Genomic DNA, 24,480 nt, shown 5'->3' with positions numbered 1-24,480 from the left:
TATCTAATATAATCCTATTCATAATATCCTTAAAAATATTTAGAAATAAATCTAACCAAGGATCATCAAAATACCAATGACACTCTTCACAGAACTAGAAAACAGCAGTCTAAAAATTCATATGAAGGATAAAAGCCCCAGAATAGTCAAAAAAAATTAAGCCAAAAAAGCAAAGCTGGAGACATCATAATCTCTGACTTGAAATTATATTACAGAATTATAGTAACAAAAACTGCATGATACTGGCATAAAAACAGACACATAGATCACTGGCACAGAACAGAAGACAGACAAACCCACACATCTACAGACATCTGATCCTTGACAAAGGTCCCAAAAACACATTGGAAAAAAGACAGCCTTTTAACAAATGTTGCTGGGAAAACTAGTTATCCATACATAGAAGAATGAGACTAGATCTTTATCCCTCACCCTGTATAAAAAAAATCAACTCAAAATGGATCAAAGACCCTGTAATTAGACTAGAAACTATGCAACTTCTAGTAGAAGTCAACACTCCAACATAGAGGCACAGGCAAGGACTTTCTCAATAGAATCCTTAAAGTTCAGGAAATAATGGCAAGAGCTAATAAATTGGTGACATCATTGGGCTGGGGATGTGGCTCAAGCGGTAGCACGCTCGCCTGGCATGCGTGCGGCCCGGGTTCGATCCTCAGCACCACATACAAAGATGTTGTGTCCACCAAAAACTAAAAAATAAATATTTTTTTTAAATCTTAAATAAATAAATAAATATGTAAGGTCTTATCTACGTGGGTTTGATTACAGAAACTAAGTATTCTCTAAATAATGAAAAAAAAGAATACAAACACTGGACTGGCATTGCAGCTCAGCGGTAGAGAGCTCGCCTAGCACATTCAAGTATGCTGGGTTCGATTGTCAGCACCACATAAAAATAAATAAATAAAATAAAGGTACTGTGTCCAACTACAACTGAAAAAAATTAATAAACAAAAGAATACAAACACATGGGACTGGAGTTGTAGCTCAGTGGTACAGCACTTGCCTCGCATGTATGAGGTCCTGGGTTCAATCCTAAGTACCACATAAATAAATAAATAAATAAATAGGTGGATAAATAAATAAATAAATAAATGTATTGTGTCCATCTACAACTAAAAATATTTAAAAAAAAAAAGAGTACAAACACAACTGTGATCCCAGTAACTTTGAAGGCTGAGGCAGGAGAATCACCAGTTCATGGCCAACTTATGGAGGACCTAAGCAACTTAATGATACCTTATCTCAGAAAAATAAAAATACAAAGGGCTGAGGATATGGCTCACAGGTAAAACATCTCTGGGTTCAATCCTCAGTATAAAAAAAAGAACATAAAAAAAAAACAAATGCTGGAGAGGATGTAGATAAAAAGGAACACTTTAACAATTTTGGTAAACTGTAAATTAGTACAATCACTATGGAAATCAATATGAGTGTTCCTCAAAAGAGTGGGAATGGGACCATACTATGACCCAGCTACACCACTCCTCAGTATTTACCCTAAAAATCTAAAGTTGGGCTGCTAGAGTAGTGGCTCCATGGTAGAGCATTTGCCTGGCATATGTAAGGCACTGGGTTTGATTCTCAACACCACATATAAATAAATAAAATAAAGGTCCATTGACAACTAAAAAACATAAGAGCCAAACTATGGAAACAGCCTAATCTGTCAATAGATGGATAAAGAAAATGAGTATATACACAAGGAGTTTTATTCAACTGTAAAAAAGAATGAAATTGTGTCATTTACAGGAAAATGGATGGAACCTGAGTATGTTAAGTGAAATAAGCCAAACTCAGAAAGTCAAGGGTCATATGTTTGCTCTCATATGTGGAAGCCAAAGGGGAAAAAGGAGAAGAAAGATGGTAGATGATCTCATGAAAAACAAAGGGAGGGCTGGGGATATAACTCAGTTGATAGAGTGCTTGCCTTGTATGCACAAGGCCCTGGGTTCAATCCCCAGCACCACAAAAAAAAAAGGCGGGGGGGTGGGGAATCAGTAGAGAAAAAGAATCAGAGGGAGGGAGGGAGGGAGGGAGGGAGGGAAAGAGGAAATATTAGGGAATAATATTGGCCATATGTGCATATACAAATATCTAACAACAAATTCCACCATTATGTACCACTATAATACACCAATAAAAATATGAATAAATAAATTTAAATTCCTGACATACAAAGACTATCGATAATTATATTAAATAATGAGTCTTCTTTTTATTTTTTATTTTTTTTTTTGAAGTACCGGGGATTTAACTCAGAGCTTCATGCGTGCTAGGCAAATGTCCCACCCTCAAGCTACACCCCCAGCCCTTTTTATTTATTGAGACAAGGTCATGCTAAGTTGCACAGGCTGGCCTTAAACTTGCAATTCTTCTGCCTCAGGCATGTGCCACCACATAATCTTACATGCATATGTATACTTGCATAGGAAAGTTTGGAAGACTAAATAGTTATATTGATATTAGTAGCACTATTATAATATTTTGCTGCATTTTGTTTTCTCCAATAAACGTACATTACTTAATGAAATAAATAAAAGAGGTGATGTGAAAATTTCTACTAACCTACCTAACATATTCTTTCTCCCTCTTGGATAAAAAACTGATTCAGATCTAGTTGGAAAATCCACAAAGGAACCCCTACATCGTTAGTATTCAGGTTTAATAAAATAAATTAAGACAGTAATAACTCATGTGGTGTCAAACTCATAAAAACTCACTACCCACATATATTCCTCAAAGAAGTTCAAATACCAGGTTGGTTAACCCAGTTCTATAAGAATCCTGGGACATGCCTAGTTCTAGCAGGCTGTTTTATAAGGATCATATGACACCGAATGATTATAAGGCAATTTAAATTTTTAAGGAAAATAAAGGTACTAAAACTGAGTCTTCTTGAAAATTTTGTTCTCTATATCATTTAAATTTTTAGGATACTTATAAAAGGAAAGCAATTACCTCCCATCCTGAGCTACCCGGACTATAAGATACATCTTTTCCTATTAACAGTCCAAGGAGTGTAAGTATTACACTCAGAAAATTTATCATTAACTTATATAAATTGTCTACTGAAAGTTCAAGCAGTAGTAAGTTTTATCTGGTATAATCATCAAATTTCAGTGAAATGAGAAGTTAAATATGTAAGTATATATATATACCACACACATATATGAGTCCCCATTTTTAAACTGAATAACACATTTAGATGACTGTCCATATGACATAATGGTTAACAAAGTCCTATTTGGTTTCTTTAATTGAACTTTCCTTTTTTCCCTCTATATACACATTTATTTGCTACTGAAAATTAAAACAGCACATCAAAATTTCTTTTTATTGCAACTCAAATTTTTGAAAACCAGAAAATCTAATTATCTACTCTAATTATTACACTCTAATCAAACTATCCAATATTCTCTTTACATCTCTTCCAGTTCCTGGGTTTTATTTCAGATTTCAGGCTTTTAAAATCTCCAGGAAGACTTGAGACCTTCTGGTATTTCTTTGAGTCAAACAGAAAAGTAAAACTAATGTATATTGAAATCATTTATGCACATTTTAACTGCTCAGATTCCTTATAAATTACTGGCATTAAGGCATGAAGGGATCCCTAACACCAAAAAACAAAGAATGCAAAAGAATAAAGACATCACAGAACTCATACATAAGCTATTCAAAATCATTGGTATGCAGTCTAAGCATAGAAAAGTGTGCCTAAAATTACCATCATGAAGAACAAGTACAATTTATGCCTATATTGACTCTGTGTCCTAATCATACCCTATTCTAGCATTCTCAGAAGGATCCCATCCATGATATATGCAAAAACTGCAGGTACATTTGAATGGTACACTTCGTGTTTTACTCTGAACTTCCTTAAGATTGTTGTCTCTTTCTTGTTTTTGAAGACTTAGGAAATATCTCCATCTTTCCACACGGTCTTTCCGTGCAGATAACAATGTCCGGACTCCTCGCTGCCTGTTGGGAAAGCCCTTTCTGACCTCCCATAAGACCCTCTCACTCCTGTCCAGTGGTTGGGGTGGACCTTCTGGCAGAGGGGACGGGCATTTAGCCCAAGGATTCAGAGTCAAGTCATGAAGTTTCTTTACTAGCATTTCTGAACTGACTGGATGAGAGTCCACTGAATTTTCTTCATTTTCAGACATTGGAAAAGACTCCTGGGTCGAGGTTGGGTTAAATTTTTGCAATGGGTCCATTGTGAGGTGAGCAAACCCTCAAAAAAGTTGCTCCCACTGTGGCTTGGGAGGAAAAAAAAACTGTAGCCCTGAGACTAAAACCTCAAACTTCATCAGCTGTTGAGATGAGTGGAGCCCGAACTTCCCTTTTTTTAAAAAAGTGTTGGGACCAATAAAAAAAAATAAAATAAAAAAAAAATAAAAAAGTGTTGGGGATCAAAACTCAAGGCCCTGTATATACATATGCTAGGCAAGCACACTGCCACTGAGCCACACCCCTAGCCCTTTGAATTACACTTTAAATGCTACCAAGAGTTCCCTTAAACAAATCACTTTAATCTACAAAAGGGTTAAGTATTTAAGAGCAGTGACTCTGGAACAGGCTATATTGGTTCCAATCCTGGCTTTGCCACTTGGTCTCTTTAAGTTTTAACTTTCCTTGGCTAAAAAATAAGAATAGGTATAGCATTGCTATAAGTATTAAGTGAAATAGTCTATGCAAATTGCTTAGTATAGTTTCCTCAAACAAAGTCAACTATCAATGCATAAGAACTGTTTTCTGTTTTTTATTAGAAATATTACAATGTGTTGGTAGCACTGAGAGTCAAATCATGAATGCAGTGCTCAGCATTAAGGATTGTCGTTTACTTGATTAAGAACCTGTAGAGTGAAATTGTATTGAATGATCTGAATGAATAAAGCGTTGAGCAGGGGAAAAAAAGAGTCAAATCATGGAAAGGATATTTTGCAAGTCTGCAAAAAGCAATTCAGGCTGGGGTTGTGGCTCAGTGATAGCCACTTAGCACATGCGAGGCCCTGGGTTTGATCCTCAGTAACACATAAAAATAAATAAATAAATAAATAAATAAATAAAAGTATTGTGTCCAACTACAACTAAAAAACAAATATTTAAAAAAACCAAGCAATTCTCTTTTATGATAATTCTTTAAAAATATCCCACTTGATGTTCATAAATGTGGACAATCTACCTAAAGCTATCTTCTGCCAGTCCCCCATCACAATCTCTCTCTTTTTTTTTTCCTTTTTGGTACTAGCAATTGAACCAGGCCTTGTGCATACTAGACAATCATGCTACCACTGAGCTATATCCTCAGATCTTTTTATTCTGAGACAGGGTCTTGTTAGTTGCCCAAACTGGCCTTGAATTTTTAATCCTCCTGACCCAACTTCTGAAGTACCTGGGATTAGAGGTGTGTACCATCATACCCATCTAAAACATCTTGTGTGGCTGGGGATGTGGCTCAAGCGGTAGTGCGCTCGCCTGGCATGCGTGCGGCCCGGGTTCGATCCTCAGCACCACATACAAAACAAAGATGTTGTATCCGCCAAAAACTAAAAAATAAATATTAAAAAATTCTCTCTCTCTCTCTCTCTCTCTCTCTCTCTCTCTCTCTCTCTCTCTCTTTCTCTCTCTCTCTCCCCTCTATCTTTAAAAACATAAATAAAAATAAAACATCTTGTGTTATATTTCATCACAACACCCATCACTACTTGATATCTATTTCCTTTGTTTAGTTAATGTCAGTCTCCCCTTTCTACAACATAGACTCCATGAAAATAGAAAAGCATAATGGTTAAAAACACAGACTCAGAAGCCAGACTGAGCTGGGTGCAGTGACACACTCCTGTAATCCCAGCAACTCTGGAGGCTGAAGCAGGAGGATCACAAATTCAAGGCCAGCCTCAACAACTTAGCAAGGCCCTTTCTCAAAAAGGACTGGGACTGTAACTCAGTGGTACAGTACCCCTGGGTTCCATTGCCAATACTGGGTGAGGGTCAGACAGCCTGGGTTTGATTCTTATCTGATGTTTATTAGCTGTGTGACTGGAAAATTCACCTAACCTCTATGTCTCAGTTTCCTTATCTGTAAAATAGGGATAATAACTTCATCTGTTTCAGAGGGTTGTTTTGAGAATTAAACAATATATGTAAAGTACTCAGAACAGAACCAAGTGCTCAGTAAAAAATTCAATAAATGTTAGTTTTTATTATTGAGCTGGTTCACTGCTGTCATTCCTGCAGATTAAACTGGCACTTAATAAACATTTATTAGATAAATGAATAGTAAGATCATAATGTTCCAGTCAGTCTTACAGTTCAGCAAAGTTCTTTAAAGATGGAGTTGGGAAAGAGACTGGGAAAAGGTACTTTCAGTGGGATCAAAGTCTCAGTTCACATTCAATCTACCACCCTAAGTGGAAAGTGTTACTGGTCACCATTGGGAAATGATCTAAATTCCTTTGGCAGCTAGGAAAATCCCTAGGTAATCCCTTTTCTACTATCAACAGTGCTTTGTAGGTACTAACTGATTTAACCCTCACAACAACTTTGAGCTAAGCAATACAAATATCCCCCTCTCAACAAATGGGAATACAGAGGCACAAATAGTTTTTTTAAGTTGCTAAGTCTAAACTCAAACCCAAGAAGCCATGCAAGGCCCCAAGTTCAATTCCAGTGTAGGGGAAAAATGTTTATTTCTAGAACCCATGCTTTTAACCACTATGTATTTCAGTAGAATAAATGGCAGCTAGCTATCTTTTTCTTGTGGAACCCTGTCATGTCTACCCTTGGGAATTATTTTCTCTGGGGTCATTCAGTTTTCAAAAGAAATATTCTCTAACCACTTACCTGAGGACTAAGTTATATTTGCTGATATATTTGGGAGCAAGGTGAGAGGAAGAGGCTGTCTATTCAGTATGTAACTTCCACTGAATCTCCCTGCTTCAGTGCCCTGCATTTTGCCCCCCACCATTCAGATTCACTTAGTCCAGGGACTACTTCTGGTCTCCTGCCTTGGAGGGCAAGATAGGGGATGTACAGCAGGAATGGGAAGAGACCTGAGCAGTCCAAGTCCTTTGTTCAGTTTTTAAAACCTTTCCCTTATTTTCAGTCTTTGGTCTCCTCTTTGCCTTTCAGGAAGAACCATTTAACTTCAAGTGCCAAGCCTCTCCTGGGTGATGTGATATTAAAGAACTCAGTACTTACTGATATCTCCCTCTGCAGAAAGCTTCCCCCTCTTACCAGCTTCCAGTAATGTGTTAAAATTATTCCTAATCTGGGGCTGGGGTTGTAGCTCAGCAGTAGAGCACTCACCTAGCATGTGAGAGGCCCTAGTTTCAATCCTCAGCACTACATAAAAATAAATAAATTAATTAATTAAATAAAACTATAACTAAAAAATAAATATTAATAAAAATATTCCTAATCTGATGTTCATCTCTTGTTCTCTTTGTCCTTGCAAGTTTAAGTCTACATGCATGTGGGGGGGGGGGTAGGAGGTTATAGGAGATAAAACCAGAGCCTTGAGCGTGCTTAGATAAGCATTCTAGTATTGAGCTCAAAACCCAGTACCCACCATCCTTTTTGAGATAGGGTCTTACTAAATTACCCAGGCTGGCCTCCAGCTTGCAACTCTCCTGCTTCAGCCCTAGGAGTAGCTGGGATTACAAATGTCAGCCATTTGCAATCACACCAGGCTAGGATTAAGCCTTTTAAAGTTTCAGTCATGGTGGCACTAAAGTAGGAAGATCACAAATTCAAGCCAGTCTCAGCAACTTATTGAGACCCTCAGCAACTTATCAAGACCCCATCTCAAAACAAAACAAAAAAAAATTTCAAAAGGGCTAAGGGTCTAGCTTTGTGGTGTAGCACCTAGATTCAATCCCCAGTACCAAATAAATGGAGTTTCACTACCTGGACTGGATATCTTGGCATATACCTGTTATTTCAGCCACTCTGGAGGCTGAGGCAGGCAGATCACAAGTTTGAGGCCAGCTCAGCATCTTAGCAAGCCTTTGTCTCAAAATAAACAATAAAAAGATACAACTCAGTGTTAGAGTGCCTCTGGGTTCAAGCCCCAGGAAAGAAAGAAAAGAAAAAGAAAGAGAAGGGAAAAGAAGGGAAGAAAAAGGAAAAGAAAAGAAAGATAGTTTCGGGCTGGGGATATGGCTCAAGCGGTAGTGCACTCGCCTGGCATGCGTGCGGCCCAGGTTCGATCCTCAGCACCACATACTAACAAAGATGTTGTGTCCGCTGAAAAACTAAAAACTAAATAAAAATTTTAAAAAAAGAAGAGACATCTAGAAAAAAAAAAAAAAAAGAAAGATAGTTTCATTCTTGTCACTCATGGTGGCATGCACCTGTATGTAGTCCCAGCTACTTGGGAGGCAGTGGTGGGTGGATCACTTGAGCCAAGGAGTTCAAGGCCAGCCTGGGCAACACAGCAAGATGCAATCTCAAAACAGCAATAAACCTTCTTTACTGTCATAACAGTAGTTTTGAGGAAGACAAGAGTTAAACATTTGTGATCAAGTGGCCATGTTTAACCCCATATGCTACTTTTATAGATTTCTTTTTAGCCAGAGGTAGTAGTGCACACCTGTAATCCCAGTGACTTGGGAGGCTGAGATAGGAGGATTGCAAGGTAGAGGCCAGTCTCAGAAATGCAACTTAGCAAGACCCTGTCTCAAAATAAAAATAAATACTGTGTGTAGAAATATATTAAATTTGAATAATTTAGTGACCATGACAATAGTGAAGTCTATTAAACTGACAATGTATCATAACTGTGCTGTTATCAGAATTATCAGGCATTTCCTTACACCAGATTGTTGTATTTCTCATAGTTTTGACATATTACATGTTGGTGAGCTGTTCTCTCAGACTCTGAAAGTTATTTGTGACATTTTTGTGATTTCAGTGACTTTCATCAAAGCATTTCATGAACTTCACCTATAATATCAGAAGTAAATAAATACATTTGACATGTGCTAATCTACCTAAAATAAATAAATAAATAAAAATTAAAATTAAATTGGAGTATAGCTCAGTGATAGAGCACCCTTAGGTTAAATCTTTAGTACCAGAAAAAATGTTACTTTTTCAAATGCAGATCTTAAAAATAGAAGATAAGGGCTGGAGGTATAGCTCAATGGTAGAGCCTCTGCTTAGGATGGGTGAAGCCATGAGTTCAATCTTCAGAACCACAATAAAAATAAAACAGAAAATGATTATGGCTATGAGTGAAAATATGGGTGAAGCGAAGGAGAATTAAAGGAATTAAGACATACTTAGTTCCTATCATATACCAGGCATTTTAAAACACTTTAATGCTGGCTAGGCATGGTGATGCATACCTATAATCCCAGTTACTGTGGAAGCTGAGGCAGGAGGATCACAAGTTCAAGGTCAGCCTGGGTAATCTTGTGAGACCCTGTCTCAAAAAACAAAAAACTTTAATTGTAATAATCACATGAAACTGTCCTTTTTAGAAAAGCCGAAATTCAAGTTCAGAGAAGTAATGAGGGCTCCTTTGCCTAATGTCAAGAATTTAATGAATGGTAAAATCTGACTCTTAACATAGATCTATGAGACTCCAAAAGGTATGCTCTTTCCCCTACTTTTGATGTAGTCTGGAAAGAACAGTTCAGGCAAAAGATGACATACTTAACTCAAGTAGTGATCAGCTCCCCTGGAATTAGGAAGGGGGGAGGGTAGAGCTGGAATTAGGAAGGGGGTAGGTTCAAGAGATTATCTGGATATACAGCGGCAGCATTATGGTACTGTTCTCAAGCATAGAAAGAACACTCAAAGGTCAGCTTTGTACAGATATAGGCAAAGATTAATACATCAATACATGGCACTGTAGTGACAGACACATTCATTCTCACTCATCCTGAGAAGACAAACAATATCCTCTTTTCCCCTTAATCTAAAACAAACATATACTTTTCAACTCTCCCACTTCCTTACCATTTTCTACATTTATATCCTCTACCACTTCTGGGCAGCTAGTCATTCAATCCTGCCCCCTCAAGTTCTATAGAATCCCCCAGTCCTTTGCCTAGCATAAAGAAACACATTCCAGCAATATTTCCTCCCTGAGTTACAAATGCAACCGGTTGTCCTGCCCTGACCAAAAATAATATGTAAAGGTTAGGGGTATCTTGACCCTACATTATAGAAAAAAATACACTGCATCACTAGCACATCTCTCTGCACACACATTGTGTTTGTCAGCTTTCCATCATTGTGACAATATACCTGAGATTAGCAACCTATAAGGAAGAAAAGTTTATTGTGAGCTCACAGATTCAGAGGTTTTAGTCCAAGGTTACTTGGCCCAGTCACCTTTGGGCCTGTGGTCAGGCAGCATCAGGGTAGGGAACATGTAGTGGAGGAGGCTGCTCCCCTTATGGCAGCTGGGAAACAAAGAGAGAAATGGGCCAGGATCCCAACATACCCTTCAAAGTATGACCCCAATGGCGTACTTCCTCCAATTAGGCCCCACCTACTAAAGATTTTACTACCTCTCAATAGCACCATCAGCTAAAAACCAAGCCTTCAACATATGATCTTTGGAGGACTTTTTGTTTGTTTGATTTTTGTACCAGGGATGGAACCCAGGGGTACTTCACCACTGAGCCGCATCCCCAGCCCTTTTTTACTATTTTTTTTTTAAGAGGTAGGTTCTCTCTAAGTTTCTTAGGACCTTGCTAAATTGGATCTTGCTAAATTGCTGAGGCTGGATCTGAATTCACAGTTCTCCTGCCTCAGCCACCCCAGCTGCTGAGATTACAGGTGTGAACCACCACAATCAGCAGGGATATTTAAGATCCAAATCAGGGCTGGGTTTGTGGCTTAGCGGTAGAGCCCTCACTTAGCACATACAAGGTCCTGGGTTCGATCCTCAGCACCACATAAAAATAAATAAATAAATAAATGTATAAAAAAAGGATCCAAACCATAACACATGATAAGTCCTCAATACATATTTATTGAATGAATATCTTCAATTTTAAAATGGGTTCCTTGAACAGTTTTTTCTCAATTAATTTTGATGATAAACTATACTTTCTTTCTTTTTAAAATTTATTATTTTTGGTACTATGGATGGAATCCAAGAGAGCTTAACCACCAAACCACATCCAGCACTTTTTTTTTTTTTTTGGTGCCAGGGCTTTGTGCATGTGAGGCAAGCACTCTACCAACTGAGCTATATCCCCAGCCCACTTTTTCATATTTTATTTAAAGAAAGGTCTTGCTAAATTGCTTAGGGTCTTCCTAAGTTGTGAGTCTGGCTTTGAACACACAATCCTCCTGCTTCGGCCTCCCAAGCTGCTGGGATTATAGGTGTGCGCCATCACGCCTGGCTGTACTTTATTATAGAAAGAATGTTATGTATGGTGGCTAGGCTAACAGATCAGTCTTCATAAGTTTATTTAGACAATAATGCAGCTGTTCTATATATTAATAGTACTCTAATAATGGGCATGGAGGTACACGCCTATGATCTCAGCTACCTGAGAGCCTGAGGCAGGAGGATCACGAGTTTAAGGCCAGCATGAGTAATTTAATAAGACCTATCCCAAATAAAACTGAAAAGGACTGGGAATGTAGTTCAGCGATAGAGCACTAACCTAACACATATGAGGCTCTGGATTCAATATTCACTACTGCAAAAAATATAAATTATACCCTAACAATGTTTGTTATAGGAATATACATAAACATTCTAATTAGGAAACTAAGATGCAAAGAAACGTATATCTCCTGCTGACATTTCCAGCTAAAGATAAAACTTCTCTGCCCAATGGAGGCAATGGTAGAGATAGGTATACTCTAAACTCAAAGACATGTAGCAATAAGGTAGAATACATGTGAGGTCTTTCATATATAAGGGTCATAATTAAATCAGCCATTGGGATTCTGCTTAGAAATGCATTAAAGCACTAAAAACAATAATATATTTTAAAAGTCTTTTATACAAGTGATTAATATCAAAATAGTTTTGGGTAAATGAACTCTGATACACTGTTGATGGCAATATAAACTAAAAACTTACAAGGTTTCCAAAAGACAATTTGGCCAAATTTATCAAAACCCTTTGCTATAGTTTGGATGAAATGCCCCCTTCCCCAGACTCATGTGTTAAAAGGCTTAATCCTCAGTTTGGCACTACTAGAAGGTAGTGAAAACTGTAAGAAATAGGGCCCAGGCTGGGCGTGGTGGCACACACCTGTAATCCCAGTGACTTGGAAAGATAAGGCAGGAGGATCACAAGTTCAGAGCCAGGCTAAGCAACTTAGTGAGGCCCTAAGCAACCTAATTAGACATTGTCTCAAAATAAAAAATAAAAAGGGACTGAAGATATTGCTCAGTGGTTAAGCACCCCTTGGTTCTATCTGTGGTACCAGCAGGAGGTCTTAAGTCATTTGGTGTGGGCCCTAGAAGACAACAGTGGGGCCCTGACCCTGCCTCTTTTTCACACCCAGAAGTGAAGTGAACAGGCTTCTTTGCTACCTGCCCCACCATCATCATGTCCTCTGTCAAATATAGGCCCAAAGCAATGGGGTCAATTAATTTTATAATAGAATAAGTTATAGAATAATCAATTTTAGTAATGGACTAAAACTTCCACAACTTAAAAAAATTAAGAAACTTATTTTTAAAGGATTGGATCTGTGTGCTGTGGCACTCACCTGTAATCCCAGTGACTTAGGAGGCCGAGGCAGGAAGATCACAAGTTCAAAGACAGTCTCAGCAACTTATCAAGGCCTTAAGCAACTCGATGAGACCCTGTCTCTAAATAAAATACAAAACAGGACTGGGGATGTGGCTCAGTGGCCAAGTGCCCCTGATTTCAATTCCCAGTGCCAAAAAAATAAAAAGGGCTGGGATGTAGCTCAGTGGTAAAGAGTCCTTGGGTCCAATCCCCAGTACCAAACAAAATCTCCAAAACTGTGAGCCAAACTATCCTTTCATCTTACAAGTTGACCGTCTCAAGTATTTCACCACAGTAATGGAAAGCTGCTTACTATATCCTTAAAATATACATACTGCTGGGCACGGTGGCCTCAACTGTAATCCCAGAAGCTACAGAGGCTGAGGCAGAAGGATAGGATCATCAGCCTCAGCAACTTAGAGAGGCACTTAGCAACTCAGCGAGACCCTGTCACTAAATAAAGTATAAAAAAGGGCTGGTGATGTTGTTCAGTGGTTAAACACCTCTGGTTTCAATTCTCAGTATCAAATACACACACACACACACACACACACACATTTATATATACAATGGACTATTACTCAGCCATAAAGAAGAATGAAATTATGGCATTTGCTGGTAATTGGATGGAACTGGAGAATATCATGCTAAGTGAAATAAGCCAATCTCAAAGAACTAAAGGCTGAATGTCCTCTCTGATTTGTGGATGCTAACCCCAAACAGGGGAAGTTGGGGAGGGGAATAATAGAAATAGATTGGACTGAACAGTGGGTAACAGAAAGAGGGAAGAGGGGAGGGGAATAGGAAGGAAAGTAGAATTGGTCATAACTTCCATAGCCTTGTATTTGTATACATGACCAGAGTAACTTCATATTATATATGACTACAAAAGTGGGAACCTAATAAGTTATATTTTATGTATGTATAATCTGCCAAAATATTTTCTACTGTCATGCATAACTAAAAATAAAAATTACACACACACACACACACACACACACACACACTATGTATCCAAAAATTTCCATGTCTAAGAATATATAAAAGGAGGGGAAAATTGCAATAATACTGAGATGTGTGATTAAGGATGATTATCATCACAATGTTGTCCATATTATTGAAAAACTGGAACTAAACTAAATACTGACATAAAATTAGTAATCTAAATTGTCCAGTCTTGGGGCTGGGGATGTGGCTCGAGCGGTAACACGCTTGCCTGGCATGTGTGGGGCGCTGGGTTAGACCCTCAGCACCACATACAAATAAAATAAAGATGTTGTGTTCACCGAAAACTGAAAAATAAATATTAAAAAACTCTCTCTCTCTTCAAAAATAAAAATAAAAATAAATTGTCCAGTCTTTATTAAAAATACACAGTTGTACACTTAATGACACCAGATGATATCTGTGATGAGTTAGGTAAAGAGAGAGGGAGAGAGGGCCGCGGGGGAGAGGAAGAGAGCAGGATGGGCAGGCTACAAAGAAAATGTACTGCAGTCCTATTTTTATAAAAATATTCTAGGGCTGAGGTTGTGACTCAGTGGTAGAGCACTTATCTAGCATGTGTGAGGCACTGGGTTCGATTCTCAGCACCACATATAGAAATAAATAAAGGTCTATAAACAACTAAAAAGTATCTTAAAAAATATTCTATGTATTTACATACATGACAAGCTGGGGATATAGCTCAGAGGTAAATGGCTTGTCTAGTATATGTGAGGCCCTGAGTTAAATCCCTAGTACCGCAGAAAAAAAAATCTAATACATTTATGTACATATGAGAATATATTATGTGAGAAAAACACTTTTACGATTTACACCGGAATTTTAACAGTGGCTAACCCCAGATGGCAGCAGAGAGGGTGGTTTTTACTTTTTTCATTCATTTAGCCAGTAAATATTTATTGACGTCTTCCCATGTTTAAGGTACCATTCTAGGTGGTAATGATACAGCAGTGAAGAAGATATACACAGTCTCTGCTTCCATGGAGCCTACATTCTTAGAATGGGAGACAGACAATAAGCAAAGAAACCTACAGTGGGGTGCAGTGGCACATGGCTGTAATCCCAGTTATTGGGAGGCTGAGGCAGAAGGATTACAAATTCAAGGCTTCCCTAGGCAACACAGCAAGACACATATAAAAAGAAAGAAAAGAAAGGAAGGAAGGAAGAAAAGGAAATATATAAGGTCAAGTTGTAACAAATGCTATAAAGAAACAGACAGATCCTAGAAAGGAGATATTTATATACTGTTTGGATTTTGTTTTTACACTAGGAATTTATCAATGTTCTAGTCAGAAATAAAAAGTATTTTTATTTTGGAAAAAGTAAATGCATTTCAAGGATACTTTTGGAGGACTCTTGCATCAGATCCCCTTCAAGATCTATGAATGACTAAAATTTAAAGGTTATATATTTTAGTTTTTTGGAAAAAAAAATCACTTATACAAAATGCCTCATTCCTTAGTGCTACTCAATAAAAGGTACTACAGATTTATATAAACATGCTGGAGGCTCAATTTCATGGGATTCCCAGAGTATCACCTTAAACTTTTCTAGTCAATATAGAAGAGCCTAATAAACCCAAAGGAGTTGTTTTGTTTCAGTTCCAAAATTGCAGAATTGTCACTCTAGAGACAACCGTTGAGATTGTTTTATGGCGATGAAGAAAAAGTATTATTGCTTTCTGCAAATGAGAACAATGAGCCAAGCTTTCCTCTAAGTTCCCAGAGACCACAAAGTTCCAGAACAAGAAGAGATAAAGGCAAAAAGGGACCTAGAATTGAAACTACACAGACATTATGAGCAGGCAACAAGTATTTGTAAGTATAATCTCCATTGATAAGTAATATAATTAAACTGTGTATGTGTGCTTGAAAGCCTAGATATTAAAAACCCTCCTATCAAGAGGATAAAGGTGTGCTGGGGCTGTAGCTCAGTGACAGAGCACTTGCCTTGCAAGTGTGAGGTACTGGGTTTGATCCTCAGCACCACATAAAAATAAATGAATAAAGATATTATGTCCATCTACAACTAAAAATCTTTTAAAAAGAGGACAAGGACATGATACTGAGGGCAGTTTTTGCTGAGCTATTTTTACTCTGTGCTAGCCCTCCTCTTAACCAACAAATTGCATTCAGAAAATTATGGTTTTCTGAGGAATTTCTATACTGCTTTCCAGAGTGGCTGCACCAATTTTTAGTCCCACCAGCAATGTATGAGTGTAACTTATTCCCCACATCCTCACCAATGGTTATTGTTACTTGTACATCAACATTTATAATAGTTCAATCCACAATAGCTAAACTATAAAACCAACCTGGTTTTACTTCCAATCCACAATAGCTAAACTATAAAACCAACCTGGTTTTACTTAAGTATTTATGTATTTATTTATTTATGTATTCATCAACAGATGAGAACATAAATAAAATGTGGTATTACACAATGGAGTAATACTCAGTCATAATGAGTGACTTTATGACATTTGTCAGCAAATGGATGGATCTGGAAACTATCACACTAAGTGAAATAATCCTATCCCAAAAGCAAAAGGTTGAATGTTTTCTCTGATATGTGGAAGCTAATCCACAATAAGGGGAATGAGGAGAAAAATATAAGTTCAATAGATTGGACCATGGGAATGGAGGGAAGGGAGGGGTAATAGGAAAAGGAAAGATAGTGGAATGAATCTGACATAATTTCCCTATGTACATATATGAAAACATCATAGTAAATTCCACCATCATGAACATCCACAAGAATGGGATCCTAGAGGCTGGGGTTGTGGCTCAGCGGTAGAGCACTTGCCTACCATGTATAAGGCTCTGGGTTTGATCCTCAGCACCACATAAAAATAAATAAATAAAATAAAGGTATTGTGTCCAAGTACAACTAAAAAATAAATATTTAAAAAAATTAAAAAGAGTAGGATCCTAACTAGAATATGATATATTCCATACTTGTATAATTATATCAAAATGGATTCTGCTGTCATATATAACCAAAAAGAACCAAAAAAATTTTAAAGAGTGTGAATTTAGTTTGTGTACAACCAGATAATGAAAAATTGTGCTCTATATGTGTAATATGAATTGTAATGCATTCTGCTGTCATATATAACAAATTAGAATTAAAAAAAATTTAAAAAAAAAAGAAAACTATGGTTGCAGGCTTAGAGGTATAGCTAATGTCTGCAAAGGACAAGTCATTCCTACAGCGATGAGGTCTACAATCCTGGCTTCATTAGTACTATTTAATCAGCCAAACCAAAAAAGTACCACAAAGACTTATACTACAAATCCCATATATACCAGTACTTGACTCATGTTGGCAGAAATCATAATACTCAAGTCATCTTGCTAACTATGCAAGGGTATCCTTCCTGTAAGGATAAAATAAATCTTACTAGTATTTAAAAAAAAGCAGTTAACATATTGGTAGAAAAACCATCTGTGCCAGGCTGCTAAGAGCCGAGTCTGTATGGCCCCTGGCATTTTGCCAACAGTATTGGTTGACAGGCAAGGCATTACTATCGCCTCGGCCTCTACTTTTGAGTTCTCATGGGGATTCCCGGGGATTCCCCGAGAGTTCCCATTGGTTGGGGAAGTGCAGGAGGAGGGATTTCCGGGAGAGATATTTCCGGCTGCGGGTTCCTGGACAAGCCGCCTGGTGTTTGGGAGAATTCCCCGGGAGCGTGTGTGAAGTGTTTTCTTGCAGTTCAAAAATAAAGTTTGTTCCTGCTTCAGTGGCTCTTGATTTGTGCCCAGCCAGTGACTAGGGAGGCTGAGATAGGAGGATCATAAGTTGGAGGCTAGTCTCTACAACCTTAGCAAGACCCTGTCTCAAAATAAAACAAATAGGGGAGCTAGGGTTGTGGCTGAGTGGTAAAGCACTTGTCTCACATGTGAGGCACTGAGTTCAATTCTCAATAAATGAATAAAATAAAAGTCCATCAACAACTAAAAATATATATTAAAAAATAAATAAAATAAAACAGCTAAAAAAGGAAGAGCTGGGGATGTAGCTCAGTGGTAGGGCACACCTGAGTTCAATCCTTTGGCAGACAAACCATTTGGGGGACTGGACCTGTAGCTCAGTGATAGCGCACTTGCCTGGCATGCATGGGGCCCTCGATTGGTTCTTCAACACCACAGAGAAAAGAGACACTATTTTGTCATAATTTTTATAGCTGAAATGTTTACATAGAACAATTACAAAATAATTTAGTACACATCTATTTTTCAGAATACTTTGACTTTTTATAACATTCTTATTTTTCATAAATCTTCTTTTTTAATAAATATTTTCTTAACTTTATTTTATTTATTTATTTTTATGTGGTGCCGAGGATCAAACCCAGGGCCCTGCACATGTAAGGTAAGTGCTCTACCACTGAGCCACAACCCCAGCCCCATAAATCTTCTTTTTTTATCCCAAAGAACAATTTTCACCACAAAAAAACACTTTATAAATTCCAGATTTATATTCCCACCCACACACAACCCTTCAATTCCTTTATTGTACTTTTCATAGACTTTGGCTAATAAAGGTAACATTCTCTCCCATTCAAAGTTAAATTACTGTCAAGATAGACAAGAGTGTACTGGAATTGTGTAGATCAGTTTTCAGGAAAGGAGTTTTAAAGGAAGGAAATAACAATTCAAAATTGTCAAGACAAATGTTTAGTCAGGTTATTTTTATACAGATGAATATAAATGAATTCAGAGAAGGCCTATGTCATTTCAACAACTAAAACTCTAAGGAGTTTTCAATTGGCAAATTTAAAGTGATTTGTTAATAAATAAGAAAAAGCCCAAATATAGCCTTCTCAAATCCAAAGTATTTCTGTAAATAAAACAAAGTGTGTGATGACTCAAATACATATTTGTTGAACAGAAACAAAGACAAACGGTCATCAAAAAAAATATTTATGGAACTGGGGTTATAGCTCAATGGTAGAGCACTTGCCTCACATGTGTGAGGCACTGGGTTCGATTCTCAGCACTGCATATAAATAAATGAATAAAATAAAGGTCCATCAACAACTAAAAAAAATTTAAATAATATTTTCTATTGCCAAGCACAGTAGTATGCACCCATAATCCCACTGACTAGGGAGGATGAAGCAGGAGGATCCCAAGTTCAAGGCCAGCCTCAGTGATTTCACTAAGCCTTAATCAATTTAGCAAGACCCTGTCTTGAAATAAAAAATAAAAAGGGCTGGGGATGCAGCTCAGTGGTTCAGTGGCCCAGGGTTGAATCCCAAGTACCAAAAACAAATAATAATAATTACAGCACTTATCTGTCTAGATGTGAGAAGACCTGGGTTCAATCTCCAGGACTGAAAAAAAGGAAAGTTTTGTTTTGGTTTTGGTTTTGGTTTTTAATGTAGCAAACTAAGACTATAATGGTTGAAATCTTTAGAAAGGTAGTTCTGGTTGATGCACTTTACCTACAAGAGATCTCTCTCCCATTTTAGACATGCAATATTCATAAAGTAGATGCCTACCTTTAATTAGTTGGCTTTAAGAGCGATGCACTGTTTTTATCTGTATGCTGGGCATTGAACTCAGAGTCCCACACATTCTAAGCACATGTTCTACCACTGAACTGTACTCCAAGATTCACCTTTTTAATTCTGAAAACCTGTAGGGAGTTAAGCTACAACTAAATTCCAAATTTTGGCTTTGTATATTCTATCAGATCTTTGAAATAAATTACAAAGCACTTCTTTTAAAAATATTTTTTAGTTGCCGATGGACCTTTATTTTATTTGTTTCTTTGTTTATTTATATGTGGTTGTGAGAATCGAACCCAGTGTCCCACACATGCTAGACAAACGCTCTACCACTGAGCCACAACCACAGCCCCTACAAAGCACTTCTTGACTATTTGTGTGTGTGTGTGGTTTTTTTTTTTTTTTTTTTTTTTTTTTTTTTTTTTTTTTTGGTAGAGGGGATTGAACCCAGGGGTTCTCTTACCACAGAACTATTCCCAAACTTTTTTTTTTTTTTTTTTTTTTTTGAGACAGGGTCTCACTAAGTTGCTGAAGCTGGCCTGGAACGTGAGATCCTCCTGACTCAGACTCCAAAGTACCTGTCATGTACCACTACACCCAATGACTATTTGCCTTTTCTTTCTAATATTGATGAAGGCTTCACATACATACACCTTACATACACTGAAATACATGCAACCAAGACACAAATTATTTGTGTGTGTTATTTACAAGAACTTATAGTTAGCCGGGTGCGATGGCCCACGTCTGTAATCTCAGCGGCTCAGGAATCTGAGGCAGGAGGATCGTGAGTTCAAAGCCAACCTCAGAAATAGCCAGGCACTAAGCAACTCAGTGAGACCCTGTCTCTAAATAAAATACAAATAGGGCTGGGGATGTGGCTCAGTGGTCAAGTGCCCCTGAGTTTAATCCCCAGTACCAAAAAAAAAAAAGTATGGTTAAAATTAATTTTGTCTAAGAGCTGGGAATGTAGCTCAGTGGTAGAGCAGTTGCATAGCATTTGCAAAGCCCTGGGTTCAATCCCCAGCCCACAAAAATATATAAAACTAATTTTGTCTAATTTTTATCACTGACAACACCTCCCTTTGAAAGGGGTGCAGATATAAATTTAGGAAATTAAATCTGGACATATCAGCACAAAGAAAGGTAAACATATCAAAATAACAAAAAGTATAAATACAGCACTCCCCCTTGGAAATTTCTTTTCCCTTCTTCACAATTTCATAGATAGAGAATACCTTCTTACTATAGATCTTAACTACCTCAGCAAACAGTTTCTTTCCTTAATAAGTCAGTATGTCTCACCTCTTCACTTAATGGAAACACCTCTGACTTCTAGCATCACTACTCTTTTTTAAAATATTTTTTTAGGGCTGGGGCTGTAGCTCAGTGGTAGAGTGCCTGCCTCACATGTGTGAGGCACTGGGTTCAATCCTCAGCAACACATAAAAATAAATAAAGATATTGTGTCCATCTACAACTAAAAAATATATATATTTTTTAAAAAATGTTTTTTAGTTGTTGATGGACCTTTATTTTATTTATTTATATGCAGTGCTAAGAATTGAACCCAGTGCCTCACTCATGCTAGGGAAGTGCTCTACCTCTGAGCTATAACCCCAGATCAACTAACATCACTACTCTTGTACTTTAGGTCCATTAAGTAAAATAAGAGTCATGTGAATGCAAGCCCAGCAATACTGTGACAGTCTGAGATGGATATTAAGTTACTAATGTACAGGCAGTATATACAGCATAGAAACACTGGGCAAAGGAGTGAATCACATCCTGAGTGGGACTGAGATAAATTTGATCATGCTATTCAGAAGGGTTATAATTTCAAACATATGAATTATTTTTTTAAAAAAGAAAAAATAAATATTATGAATTGTTTATTTCTGGAATTTTCCATCTAATATTTTCAGACTATAGTTGACTGCAGGTAACTAAAACCTTAGAAAGCAAAATTGCAGATAAGGAGTGACTACCGCATCTCTGATAAAAGATGAATCTATCATACTTTGATGTGCCTGAAAAAAATTATATATGGCCAGATAATTTCAAATCAGTCTCCTCAACATGCACACATAAAAGTGAGTTTGGCCCAGCAGCTCAGGAGGCTGAGGCAAGAGTATAGGAAGTTCAGAGCCAGTCTCAGCAACTTAGTAAGACCCTAAAGAATTGTCTCCAAATAAAACATAATACGGGATAGGGATGTGGGGCTGGGGATGTGGCTCAAGCGGTAGTGCGCTCGCCTGGCATGCGTGCGGCCCGGGTTCAATCCTCAGCACCACATACAAACAAAGATGTTGTGTCCGCCAATAACTAAAAAGAAATAAATATCTTTTAAAAAAAGGGATAGGGATGTGACTCAGTGGTTAAATCCCCCTGGGTTCAATCCTTGGTACCAAATAAAGTGAGTTTGATAGAAATCACTAGTTTAAGCTGAAAAACTTCATAATTATAAGCTGAGTTACCAAAGAGTCAGTAGTACTTGGGAAATATAAAAAGACAAATGGAGAACCAAAATGATGGTTTAACCAAGAGAGAAAATAATTGTACATGGAAGCAGGAAAGCTAGTTTGCCTAGTCAGAAATGAGGGAACAGATGGGATTAGGGCAGGAAAGAAATAACAATAACATATCCTTACATTCATACAGCACATTTCTGTTTACAAAGGAGTCTTTCATAAATTATTTCATTTGAGACAGAAGACATATTCATTGGACAATAAATTCATTCAATAAACAATAAAAATAATACATTTGGCATCAAATAGTCTTGGATTTAAATCTAAATTCTGCCACTTTTTAGATGGCAATCATCAGTTTGATTTCTCTGACACTCAGTATCCTTATCTGAAAAATATAGAAAACTTTTACTCAAGGGATTGTTGAAAAGATGAAATGAAATTACATGTGTGAAGTGCTTGCAAACAATTTCATATTGGGCTGGGGCTGTAGCTCAGTGGCAGAGCGCTTACCTAGCATGCGTGAGTCACTGGGTTTGATCCTCAGCACCACATAAAAATAAAATAAACAAAATAAAGGCATTCTGTCCACATACAATTTCAAAATTAATTTTTTAAATAATAATTTCCTCTCCTTTTCATGTTACTACTATTGCTACTGATTAATATCTTTGATAAGCCCAGCAATGAATACAAAGGAGTAAGACTATAGGCCTCAAGGAGCTCAAGGAAGCATGGTACACTGGTGGCCTAAAGACTAAAAGGAAGGAGTTCAGGAAGATTTCACAAATGAAATGCATTGTGTCTTTTTTTCCTTAAAATATAAAGAATAAATGTCAACTGGAGAAAAAACAAAAGTAAAAAAGCAAATGTAAAAATAAAAAACAAATTCATTCACCTCATATGAGAGATAATTAATGCTACTGAGTTGTCTGTGTATGTATGTATGAGTGTGTGTGTACATGCATGTGCATGTGTGTGTGTGAGTTAGGAGGCTATTATACTTTTACATGTATTTACATTTTTAATAATATGACACACTACTCTGTTTTATGTTTCTTTTCACTCAATGCTATAAAGTGACCATTTTTCTGTCAGTAAATATTATTTGATCTATTTTGGTCCTTGGGATTGAACCCTGGGCTTCACACACAGTGACTTTTAATATATAACAATAGTTAATACTTTTACCTAATTCAATCTTCATAACAACTTGATCAGAGAAGTCCTATTATTATCCCCATTTTATAGATGATAACTTTGAGAGACAGAGAGGGTAAAATCTTTCCCAATGATACACAGCTAAAAAGTGACAAAACTGAAATTTGAATCCTGTCAGCCTGACCCAGGTCTGTGGGGTTTTTGTTGTTGTTGTTTTTCTGTTTCTAGTGATTGAACCCAGCCAGAGCCCTACATATGCTAGACAAGGACTCTATCTACTGAGCTACATCTCCATAACCCAAATTCTTCGAATGGAGGACCTTGCACATGCTAGACAAATGCTCTATCATTGAGCTTTGCCTCCAGCCCTACATGCCTTAATTTTAAAAGGATGGCTACAAGCCCATTATATAAATGTACCATAATTAAGTCAGTCAATTATTGTTAGGTGATGTGAGTTTTAAAGATTGAGCAGGTTGTGTATACTTATAATCCTAGCTACTAGGGTGGATGAAGGAGATTGCTTGAACAAAGGAGTTCAGAGCCATCCTGGGCAACATAGAGCTATCTTATCTCTTAACAATGTAGAAGCAAATGAAAAGAAATTCCAAACAAAAGGGCTATGAACAAAGTTACAAAGTTGTCAAACATTGTGGCACACTTGATGATATGGCTGATATGGCTAGAGCATATAGTATGAGTGGGAAAGGAGGTTGGAAAGGTAAGTAAAGTCAGATCATGAAGGATAAATTTGAAAGGTACAAGTCAGGAATCAGTAAAAGGCCTGACAATGGAATATTCAGTCATAAAAAGGAATGTAACTCAAACACATACTGACATGTGGATGAAAGTTAAGACATTAAGCTAAACAAATAAACCAGACACAAAAGGGTAAATATTGTAAACAGTATTTACAAATAGTGCCTACCTCATAAACATGTGCACTTATTACATATCAATAAAAAGCTTAGAATAGTCAGGTATGGTAATGCACACCTGTAATCCCAGCTGCTCGGAAGGTTGAGGCAGGAGAGGCAGGAAGAGCACAAGTTCAAGATCAGAACTCAGTGAGACACTGTATTAAAATAAAAGATAAAAATGGCTAGGCCCCATAGCACACACCTGTAATCCCAGCAGCTTGGGAGGCTGAGACAGGAGGATCATGAGTTCAAAGCCAGCCTCAGCAACAGTGAGGCTCTAAGCAACTCAGTGAGACCCTATCTCTAAATAAAATACAAAAAAGGTCTAGGGATGTGGCTCAGTGGTTGAGTGTCCCTGAGTTCAATCCCCAGTACCCTAAAAATTTAAAAATAAAAATAAATAAAATAAAATAAAAATGGCTGGAAATGTAGCTCAGTGGAAGAGTGTTACCTAGCATGTGTAAGACCCTGGGTTTAATCCCCAGCACCCTCCCTCCACCACATACAAAAAGCTTAGAACAGGTAGATTCATAGAGATAGAAAGTAGAAGTAACCAGGAAGTGGGGAAAGAGAAAATGAAAATTTATTGTTTGATGAATACTGACTTTTAGTTCAGAACAACAAAAAAGTTACGGAAATGGATAGCACTGCTATTTGTACAAC

General features: G+C 37.3%; 2 protein-coding genes across 2 annotated transcripts in view; both read right to left on the bottom strand.

Moving 5' to 3' along the window:
* Atp7a (ATPase copper transporting alpha) overlaps nucleotides 1-24,480 on the bottom strand; it is a 142,227-nt gene that overhangs the window by 105,034 nt on the left and 12,713 nt on the right. Inside the window, exon 2 of the mRNA XM_077794064.1 lies at nucleotides 9,378-9,454. The gene's annotated coding sequence lies outside the window, so the exon portion shown is untranslated. The remainder of the gene's footprint in view (nucleotides 1-9,377; nucleotides 9,455-24,480) is intronic.
* Nucleotides 3,795-4,241, bottom strand: Dppa3 (developmental pluripotency associated 3). The gene has a single exon (XM_026405575.2). It carries the CDS (start codon nucleotides 4,239-4,241, stop codon nucleotides 3,795-3,797), a length of 447 nt encoding a protein of 148 aa, XP_026261360.1.

This window comes from Urocitellus parryii, chromosome X (genome assembly GCF_045843805.1).
Source record: "Urocitellus parryii isolate mUroPar1 chromosome X, mUroPar1.hap1, whole genome shotgun sequence".
NCBI lineage: Eukaryota > Metazoa > Chordata > Mammalia > Rodentia > Sciuridae > Urocitellus > Urocitellus parryii.
The sequence above is the reverse complement of the archived record's forward strand: the minus strand, read 5'-3'. Positions and strand labels throughout refer to the sequence as shown.